The 11357-nt window shown below is 39.1% G+C and overlaps 1 protein-coding gene across 18 annotated transcripts in view; it reads left to right on the top strand.

Annotated features, from left to right (window-relative positions):
- LOC309879335 (uncharacterized protein) overlaps positions 1 to 5919 on the top strand; it is a 60025-nt gene extending 54106 nt beyond the window's left edge. For 17 of the 18 annotated variants that reach the window (XR_014317697.1, XR_014317698.1, XR_014317699.1 and 14 more), the window contains 2 exons: positions 88 to 142; positions 442 to 5919. Coding sequence is in view for 3 of the 18 variants with exons in the window: in XM_082762929.1 (XP_082619055.1) it covers positions 88 to 142; positions 442 to 499 (113 nt within the window). In the remaining 15 variants the exon portion in view is untranslated. The remainder of the gene's footprint in view (positions 1 to 87; positions 143 to 441) is intronic. The other variant, XR_014317710.1, reaches the window with a different exon arrangement.
- Positions 5920 to 11357: the final 5438 nt, after the last annotated feature.

Raw genomic sequence — 11357 nt, 5'->3', positions numbered from 1 at the left:
TTGAATGACACAGCATCAAAGAGTGATCTGGTTCTGCAACATTCTTGAGATTTCCAATTCCTTTTTTTTTTTTTTTTTTTTTTTCAGGAGAAATAGGACTTGGCAACAACAATAAGTATGCAAAAAAGAATGCAGAAAAGAGGTAAGTGAGCAGATGTGCAGAGAAAATCACTGGGCAGAAATCTCCCCCTTGGGCCACTAAACATATTGTATATGAACTCTGCATAAAAGCTCTGTATCCCTTGGCTCTCTGATGGCAATTATCAGCAACCTGCAACCAAGCAGCTTAAAAGACTGCTCAGCAGCTGCCTTTGCTCAGAGTTCCCAGAGGCAGCCGTGAGTCAGAGGAAACAAACCCAGACTGTGTGACTCTGTGCAGCCTTCTGCTCACAATTACTATCAAGATGGATGGGTGACACTTCTGTTTTTTTCTCTCCACAGTGGGACCCTTTGGAGACCACACATTCAGTACTACAATTACACTATGACAAGTCAATAGCAGGACAGAAAACTGTTAACGAACTATTCAAGATTACTGTCAGCCAATGCAGTGCCATTAAGAAACAGATACAAATGTACTGGTAGAGTTGTCAAAAAAAAAAAAAAATCCCGAAAGCTCTATTTCCGTAGAAAAGTTTCTTTTTCCTGCTTTCCCAATATCCTCATACCAAATCTACATTAAAAATGCCTACAGGTCTCTGTATGTGACTAAAACACGAAACACAGTGTCCATAAAAGCAGGTTGGTACCACACCTATAATACTAATGCCTTTTGTTTGCGCTGTAACTACATACAGCCACAGGAATGGCTGTAGCACACTAACACAGACATACTGCTAGTTTCAGTCAGGCTGAGTACCAACAGCAGATTAGCAGGACAGGTTTATTTTGCTTCTGTTATGTGTTTCCTTCTGTGTTTTGGGCTACTGCTGTTGGGCTGGCACAGGGCAGGAAGTGGGTGAAAACCAATATAGGTTAAAAACTGACAATGTTGATTTAGGACAAACAAGATCTTGACGCTCCAGTTCTTGTTGTCTTGTCACACAAGTACAAAACAAAATTAAGATGCATTTTTCCAAATTGACATCCACAAGAGAAGAACTGGACTCACAATGCCCAAGCGTCATCATACAGTGCTTGAACACATTCAGCTGAACAAGTTCCCAGTGGAAATCAAGTCCAACATCAACTACCATTACTCCATTCTACCTTTTCTCCTCTTCCATATTTCAGCCCTGGGACCTTCCACCCAAGGAATGCATTGCAGCATGCACCTGACAGCTCTGCCACCCAACATGTCCAGCTAAATCCACTGGCCTTCCTGGCATCTGTACTTTCCTGTTCTGAAGTAAATACAGACAGGCTCATCTGAACCCAGCTGTTATTAGGAACTGAAAAACAGCAGCAGCGTCACAGCTGTTAGAGATGTTGCCCTGGATGTCCTGCATGACATTAAGAACAGTGGGGAATAAGGCATCTGTTTTCTACACAGACGTGGGAGAAGAGGAGGACATTAAAAAGATCTGCGATGAGGGAAGTTTTACCACACTGTGTTTTCCCAGCACAGCAGGAGTCCAGAGGAAAATGGGGTTCATGTGCCAGCACCAGAAGTTCATGGGGCAAAAGCTACATGACCAATTGTTCAGGCACAAGCTGGTTACCCTTTTCCATCCAGGACAAGAGTGCAGCAGCAGCATGTGTCAGTGATGAGTGTCAAGGCTGCAAACTGTCCCACAGCTTCTAGCAATGCCAGAGATATACCAAGTGGGCACACAGTGATTCTGGCTTGAGGAATTCCTGTGCATGCCCTCCCTGGATACCCAACTCTGGAGTTCTGTAGGGCCTGAAGGCAGACCTGGGACAGCCTACTAAGAGCAATTATAGTGCTGCAGGAAGCTCCAATACAGACTGGAAACCTTGTGGGATGCTGTATGCATAGAGACAGCACCCCAGACCTGGCTGACTGTGACTTCATTGCTGCTGGCACCTGAATGTATGAAAGCTTTGAGCTGCTGTTATGTATCAATCTGAATGCAGAGGAGACTTATGTTAGATCTGTGCTCCAGAACACAAATCCATCTTTTCTTTCCTGATCTGTTTGGTGTCAGAGTTAGGGGAAATCAGGCTGCTTGGACAGTAAGTTCTCTGAGGCATCCAGTAGAGTGCACTGTTTATAGTATATCTATTAATTAAATCCCCAGCAGCAACATGTTTTAGTCGAGAGCTTTAGATACTAACCAGCAGCATTGCTGCTTAACTGCCAAAAGGGAAGGCGGGTTCCCAGCCCCTGCAGTGTGTCTGAAGTCTGCCTCTGTCTGGTTTGCTCTCCTGCTGGCTCTGCTGCTTTTGCAGGCTCAGCTGGGCAGCGGCCCGCTTTCCATGGGAGGAACGAAGAGTGCCCCTCTGCAGTCTGGAAATTCAGATGGATGGATTGTATAAACTGGTGTCCTAATAGTACTGCATTGGGTAATTACTGCTAATGCATGTCTTCCTATAGCACAGTGACATCTACAGTCCATGTTCAAAATGAGGATAATATTTTACCAGTGTCACACTGTTATGCACTTTAGGGCTGTTCTGTTTAAAAAGCAGTGCTGGCACTGCCTGCCGTACCTAAGTGCTGTACTGCAGGATGCTGCAGGATGCAGTGTGCTCAGGTTCCAGAGCAGCAGGACATGAGCCAGCTCCAGCCTATAAGCTGTGTGACTTGTTACTGTCATCCTGAGCCTTGCTTGTGGTTATGCTTCCCATAATAAACATACAAGGTCTCTACACACCTGACTCAAGCAGTCCCTTCTTTTCCGTGTGAGTATCTTGATGTTCATCTCTTGCTGGAGTCTGTAACATGTCTCAAGCATTTGGCCATGACTTCCCATGCTCTTAGGATATTTTCTTCCTGTAGCCCTTGCAGGCTGTTGACTGAGGCAGCCCAACTAGATGCATTTTCCTGAGGTACTTCAACATTCCAGGGAAACTTTTTTCCTTCCAGTGTTCTTGGGACAACAGCCCCTCTATGCACATCTTCATTTATTAACTTTTCCTCTCCTCTTTCACCTGTATGAACTTAACTTCTTGTTTTGTTTATTTAGCATTAAACCATCAGCCAGAGCTTTTTCCTAAGTTGTTCAGAGCCATCTGTCATGCTTTTTGCTATATAAATACATAGTCAGATCAAAATGTCATCTATGTAAACTTTAGCACATTGGGCTGTTTAGAATACAAATACAGAGAAAACTTGTGGTTTTTGGTGAAACACCTGGAGTTGAACCAACTCAGACCATAGTCTGAGACACAGACAGTAACTGTCAAAACACTTGGATGTGGGAGACCTTTCAAGATCTTAGGTTTGGTACACTTCCAGCTCTGGGCTGACCTTGGATGAAATTGAGGACAGGAAAGTCAACATTTTCCTTTCCACCTTCCAAAGCTTTGTTTCTGTCAGGTCCCCGGTCTGAACAGCAGGGAAATAGATACAGGGCTGAGGAATTTCCACAGACTGCATTTGCTATTCATCTGAGATGCAGACAGTGTTTCCCAAAGGAGGTGCTGAATGAAAACAAGTATGATCTATTGTTTTCTTAACCCACCCATCAGACCCAAGCTGATGTATCAGGCATGGAAAAAGCATGGACATTGATCATCTGTCCCAGCATTTCTGTCTTTGTTGAAAGCTGAAAATGTTCCTTTTCTGTGTATTTGATCAGACTTAATTCCAGTAAGTGACTAGGCGGAATTTAGGTGCTTGTGTCCAAAATGTGTGATGACATTGCTCAGCTGCTTCTTGACTTCCTGGGGTGAGTAACTTCCAAGGGCACTGCACATTTTGTCTCAAAGGCCTGTAATAATACCTTCAAACATTCCTGAACCATCTTCCTGAATGGTTTGAACAACGTGACATTTAAATCAAATCTGAGCTCAATCAGGAGCCAGAAAGTAGTTATTCCTCTGCCTCTGGTTTTGACTTGTTCAGTCCTGCTGAGTTTATCAGGTAGTGGATGCCTTCCTTTGAAATAGTTTTGGAACCACTTTTGCCATACCATTTATGCCTGGATGTTCGTGGAGAACAGGGGGAGATACTATAAGCATGTAACTTTTTGGGCTGCCTGAAGTAACTAGCAGGTATAAATCAGAGTACTTAGGGGCCCAACCTTATGTTTTTATTGTATTTATTGTATCTTATTTTAATTTTATTTTATTTTTATTTTGTCAATGAAGGATACGTGATAATGTAAAAAATGTGATAGCAATTCACTTAAAAGAGTATGTCTCCCTCCATGCTGTGTTCCTGCTTATGAAAGCAGGAATCTTTGCAGCTTTCCTTGTGGCTTTAGGCTGCGGGATACTTTCTCAGGGGCATAGACAGGACCTTTCCAGATCTATTCCTGTGAGACCTTTGCAGCCTTCTACAAGACATCTTCAAGCTCTTTCCTAGTCTGGCTGGTCCACTACGCTTCTCTGGCTCTTGTCTTTGATGGAAATAAGACCTTGTCATCCAGACTAAGACAATTACAGGGCGCTTCCTTTTTCTGTGGCATGTTAATGAGTCACACTTCTTAAGACCTGATTTTTTTCACTGATCTTTTGGTGTTGAAATGACTGGTCCTTGTGCTATGCTGGCTTGGACATGTTAAATGAATACATGCTTCATGTACTTTCAACACATTGGCATATTCCTCTGTTATTTCCAATTTCATCTCTTGTCCATTAATCTCTGACCTTAGGGAGACTTCATCAGTCTTATTGTCTTTTCTCTGCATGTTGAAATGGCATCTGCAGTCTCTTGCAAAGCTGATAATTCATTCCAATTCTTGCATCATCTTCCAACATTTCTTTGTCAAGACTTGCAGAGTTTATTGTGGAACATCTGTTCTTGTGGACTGTGATTTTTAGATTTTTTTATATTTTTAAATGTTTTTATTTTTTGCCTTGGGCCTATTTTTATGCTCTCTTTTATGGCAAATAAGAGATTTTTTACAGGTTCAGATGGTAGTTTTTGAGAGTATGAGGATTTTTATGCTGGGACTTAGTCCCCTGCCAAAAGGCAAAGTTTTGCTTTTTTTTTTTTTTTTTTTTTTTCATCTCACAGCATTCCCCAACATGGTTTCAATTTCTTTTTGTCTGACCTTTACAAACCTTGTCCTCCTGTGGGAGACACAGCTTCTTTCACTGCCTTCTGCCAGCACATTTACCCATAACACAGCAGGGTCACATCTGAAATGCACAGCCATGACCACTGGTCCCTCTGAGGTGCCTACTTGCCTATCAGAGGCAAGAGAGCTTGCGGGGTGTGTTGGCTGGATGGCCACCAGGAGGTTTTTGCTGGGGAGGTGCAGGGTGATGTGTCCAGCGGGTGGACCTGGGCCAGGGGCCGTGCTAGGTCCACAGGGAGGTGGGTTCTGAAGCCAGCCCTGGTTCCTTCTAGACCTCTGCTGGCACTGCATGGCTCCCTGCAGTCTCAAATGTGGGGCACCTCCTCACCATCCCTACCCAGTCCTTCTCCCTTTGCTGGCACCATTGTAGCTACAGCTGCAGCAGGGCCTCCCCCCACTTTTCTCTGTTTTCTTCACTCTTCTGCATGCAGATGTTATTTATGGCTGGGTCAGAATGAATTACCACCTGTGATTTTGGACACAACCAACACTTTCACTGTGCTATACTTCAAGAAATCAATCACAGACAAAAAAATGTAGAATATGATAGAGCCATTGCAGACTTGTGTTGTTTGGGGAGTTTCATTACCTCCTAGAGCTTTCCCCTTGAAAGGAGGGTCATTATTTATTTATTTAATTATGGTTTGCTTTGCTCTGTTGTTGTTCTTGTTGTTGTTTGACTGTTTGCTTGTTTCCAAAGATTTTTGTTCTGTCGTGTCTTCATCACTCGAAACAGTTGTGTCTGGTCAGTTGTGTTGTGAACCGCCACTATAAAGCTTTTCTTACAGTTAATCAGAAAGTTATTGAGAATAACTCCAGTATGAATCAAGGGGTGTATAAATACTTAGTGTAAAAATTGTAAGCAATGATTTGTATTTTTTAACAAAGATTTTCAATAGTGATTATAATAAATAAAAATATAAGTAGGGAAAAAGAAAATTCAATCGCAAGAAATTTTTACAGATTTGTCACACAGAACTGCTTCTCACAGATTGTTATAAAGTGAAGTAGATCCTAAATATTTCCAAGAAATTGCCTTGCTGAGCCTTTCTTATTATCTGAGTAGTTAAGACTGGATTTTTATTAACAACTGTCCTCTAACCATCTCCTGATGATGGTTAGAGGACAGTTGTTAATAAAAATCAATACATGGAAAACATTTCAAACTCCTGAGAAGATATCAAATGTTATGTCTGTTGCAATCCATTTGTTTAATTACAAAATATAAAATGATCAAAGATGTGATACAATAAAGCAAAATGAATAGAATCTTTTCTTCATCTCCTCTAAAGGGGGTGAAAAGCCAAAAAGCCATACCCTTCCTTAAGGAGGGTAAACCTGTTGCTGGAAGCAAGAAGACCAGTAAATCCTGGAGGACATGCTGTCACTCTTCACTCTTATTTTAATGAATGTTTACCAGATTTGGGGATGGGGGTGATTTGAACCTTGTAGGATAAAGTTATAAAACCCTTGGAGGCCACAGGCCTTTCAAGAGTGTGTGCATCAGCCGTGCCACAGAGTTATTAAGAATTTGGTAAGAGAACCTGCATTTCCCTCTCCGTTAGCCTAGCTGTGCACGTGAGAAACAATCTGCAGCCAATAACACAGGCTCAGGAGGGGATCTCAGTGAAGCAGCATTTTTATCTGTGATTGCAATGGCAGGAGTCCTGCAAGCAGGAATGTGCACCAGAAGTGTATCATAACCTTATATCTCCTATTACCCGACGTGTGATTCCTCCCTTGTTTCCTCACTGGCTGAGTACTACAGGTTAACAACCTACTCGATGCTTGTTACTACCATACCATATATGTACACATTTATTTGACCAACCTTAAATTTCTCCTTTCCCCTCCCCCCCCCCCCCCCTTTTTTTTTTCTTCTTGTCTCATGACTGGAGGGGCCTGTGATGTTTTGATTTTGCTGATTCTGCAACTGCTTGTCTTGTTTTCCTTAGCCATCCTCCTTATTTTGGAACAGTGGGACCTTCTCCATCCCCTTATCTGTTTAACATTCCCCCCACTGTTATGCCATTGCTATGCCTGCACAATCACTTTTGAATATGCAAGGTTAGTGGAATTTTCCACTGTAAAAACACAACTTTAATTCTCACATGCAAAACCTCATTGAGGTTAATGTGTGCCGTTTGCCTTAGGAGAGAAGTTGGCTCACTAGCTATGTGATTTTTTTCACGCTGTAGCTTAAAGATTTGGCAGCAGGAAGTCTTAGGCTATTTCTAAGCAGAGCTAAAGGAAAAGTAATCTCTTATTGCCGATGGTATCAGAATAAAACAGATTTTTCACAGATTCCCTAGCTGAAATGCCAGCAGCTTGTATCCTCACCCTTATTAGTTTGTCATAGTCACTATCATTTCTGCTGCTTCCCCTGTGAAATTTTATAGTGAGAGACAGCAATTAAAATGTCATTTACATCTTGTTCTTCCTACAGACTTTCTCAGAAGACAAGAGTAGCAAAGAGGCAGGGAAAGGTTGAGGAAGAACAACCTAGAGTTTGTAATTGTGACTTGGTCTCTACAGACAGCAGACAACAAATTTTTCATTTATTTATTTATTTATTTATTTATATTTTTATGTGGGAGGACAATACGGAGAAGGGACTTGTTTCTTGGACTCTTAGACCTGAAGATTTTCTTGACTGACTACACATGTGGCCAGAGAGTGGAGTCTGGCTGCTCTTAACTCTGAAGCCCTTGTAAGGCAAGGAGGTGACTGCAGAGGTTAAAAAATCTGACCTAAAGAAGAATGCAGTAAGAAAGGTTGTTCAAATTCTGTTTGCTAAATGTTAGGGGAAGATTTTCAAAGTCCTTAGCAGATTTGGAAGAGAATCTTACTAAAGGACTGCATGCACCTAAATCACTTCAGAGATCTATCTTGAGGAAATAATTTTTGAAAAGTAAGTGCACTTTCTTCCTCTTGAAGATAGATAATAACTTTGCATTAACTCATCCTTTGAAACAGTCCAATTTTAAAACTGTTATAAAGTAATATTAAATATATCTTGCACTGCTCCAGTGTTAAATTCAATATGACATGATATTTTAATGTAGTTAAGCTTCACGTGTTTCCTTTTCTATTGCCCTTGTGGAACACCTAATCAGACAGATGTAAAGAAGATAGAAGTACAGATGAAGTCAGACAAGAGTGGTCAGACACAGAATCAGTAGGTTGATTTATGTTCACTTCTCAATAGGTCTTTTTTGATGAGTACATTGTTTGTTTGTTTGTTTGTTTTTTCTTCCTGTGGTCTCATAAGTTCATGAACTTGTCTGTTTCTTGTCTGTTTAAATACTGTCATGTGTGGAGGTGCCACATGAGTCAGTGCCTTGATTGTTTTCTCTATGGAGCTCTTGTACTGGAATGCTGACAAACCTGTTTTTTTTTTTTTTTTAATTTTATTTTTTTTTAATTTTTTTTAGGGGAACTGTAATGAAATGATAGCTTAGGCTGGTGTCTAATATATAGGTTTAATCATCAAATTTTGCTCCATAAATGACAATTTTCTCCTGGAAGAAGACTTACTGACTTTGCATTCCAACTAGCTAATATAAGCAAGAAGTTAGTTATTTTGTTCTCTGTGAGTGTTATTTAGGACTTCAGAATGTTTTTGCATTTGGGTTTCTGCTCTCACTAGCACTTTAAAACATTTGGAGAGACATTTTTTCTTCCAGAGTTAAAGAGTATCTGAATATCATTAAATGTTCTGATAGCAGAAAAATTAATCTGAATTTTCTTTTCCTTTGCCCTTTAAACCTATGCACTTATAAAACTTAGTTTTAAAACTTTTAATTAGTTTTTTTAGAATGGTTTAGAAGAACCCTGGAATATTAAAGTATACTTCTAAAATGAACATGCTGAATTTCAGAAACAAAACTGTCTGTAAACTCATAACGAAGATTTTTCTTTTAAATTTTATACTTTTTACAAATATGCTTTAAATAGAATGTAAATATTTGAACAAGTGCTGAATTTTTAATTTCAAAAATTCCAAAAGTAAATGGAAATTTTTAGCTAGTTCTTAATTAAGGTTCAGTTTACAGTTTGGTTTTGACGTAGTTGAAAGATTGTTACACTGATATCTCAGAACTGCCAGCCTAATGTGCAGTGTTATGACAACTTCCAGATGAAAGATATCCACATCCATAAATCATTTCAACTGAAGAAATCATATTTGTTGTCTCTCATGGTTACTTGAGGTAGGATGGGGCATATTGTCACATTATGGTTGAGACAAGTTTTGCATTAAGGTAAATTTCTAATTATGAGGAAACAAATGTACAAGAAGCAGGTAATCAAAATTTTTATAAATCATGGCAATTACGAAGAAAGAGAAATTAGCAAGCAAGAGATTCATTGAAGAGATCTTATGCAAACATGACTAATCAGTAATTAATGATTACTTTAAAAAGAATTTATTAATAAAGGTGATATATGAAGAATATAAAGCAGAAAACGGTATTGTTGATAGGAAGAGAGAAGCAGAACAGAAGTTACACAACACAAAGTGAAGGTAACTTCTCCTGTGTTTTTCTGATACAATCTATGATTTCTTTCTTCTTTTCCCATCATGGAGGTGCTCTGGATTTTTTTTCCCCTCCTTGATGGACATGGCTTATCACAGCAAGATTGTTTTCCAGTTTTAAAATTCCAAACAATGAAAAAACAATCTGGCCCCTTTCCGTTTGGGGGTGTTATTAAACTATCATTTTTGGATCTAGAAATATACCTATAATATGTGTAAATTTTTCTTTAAAAGGTTTTCTATTTTTAATTCTGATAATCCAATAATTTTAATTTCCTCACTGATTAAAACAATAAGTACTAGGTTTCTTTTAGCATGATAGTGGGAATTTTTTTTGCTGTTGCACCATGTTTGGTCAATTGGCTGACCTTCTTTTGGTCCTACACACCCAGTAAAATCTTAAGAAGTTACCTGTTGCGCAAAAGACTATTTTCTCTCTCTCTCTCAATATTTATTTATTTATTTATTTTCCCTAAGCGTGTCTGTATTTGTTCTAAGGTAACATTTGACCTGGTGGTTGAAGTGTTTTCTTTCTCTTGGCTGACATAGATGTGCTCCAAGCAAATTTAGCCAGAATATTTTGCCAAAGAATTATTTACCTTGAGTCACTTTTTTTTTTTTTTTTTTTTTTTCCCCACTGCAAATTTTGCTTCAGAATAGCAGTAGATATTCTGTGATATTTGATGTTGTGATATTCAAACTCTAACACTTTGCTTTTGTGATGTGAGACACCAGAATTCCTCACCGATCTGGGTTATTACCTAACATTGCCATTGTATTATGTACTTTATTTTATTGAATAGGAAGAAATTGCAAACCTATCTGACACTGACAAAAGCTTATGTCCTTGTCTGTAGGTAGAAAACCTTGTTGAACAATGTCAGTATTTTTCTGAAATGGGAGATGGGGATCACAAAGCAGTGCAGTTTTCTGCCTCACATCTCACTGCTCTTTCCCTATTTACATTATAGTGTCTGCCTCCTACATTTTTTTCTTGCCTTTTTGCAGACTTCTACATGCATCTGGCAGTTATCCACAATGACTCTAAGCACTTCCCCTATAAAACTAACGATCTCGATCTCTTATGTCTTTGGGTTTTATTTTTGGTTGGAAGGTTGGGTTACTTTATTATCATATAAGAAATAAATCTCGTGGAAAGGGTAAAAGTGCAAAATTCTAAGATAAAATAGCTTTTATTTCTTACAATCTATCTCACAGACCTGTGAGATCATGAGAAAATTTTGATTTTCTCATGATAAGTTCAGAGAAAGAAGTAAATGAAGAACTAAAAATGTAGTGTACGTGCAATATACACTATACTTTTGGAAGTATAGATGCAAACAGTACACTCCAAATTTCCCTGTCTGAACAAACGTTGTAATCGTCTTGGGAAACTGATTACGTCTAGTAGGAATAAAATTGTTTTACAACTGAAAATGGAAAATTATTCCAAAAATACTTTAGTAAAAGGAGTGAGACTTTATACAAATTTAGCCAAATATTGACAAATCCTTTATTAAGAAAAATGAGAGTGATGTATTTTCTTTCCAATAATTGGGTGGAAAAATGAAAGTGACCAATCTGAAAGACAAAAATGGAGAACTGTATGTTTGCCTCTGGATGAAATTTTCTGCTAAGGCCACATACTTAATGAGTAGACTCAAGATATC

This window comes from Aythya marila (genome assembly GCF_965140915.1).
Source record: "Aythya marila genome assembly, chromosome: 1".
Classification (NCBI taxonomy): domain Eukaryota; kingdom Metazoa; phylum Chordata; class Aves; order Anseriformes; family Anatidae; genus Aythya; species Aythya marila.
The sequence above is the reverse complement of the archived record's forward strand: the minus strand, read 5'-3'. Positions and strand labels throughout refer to the sequence as shown.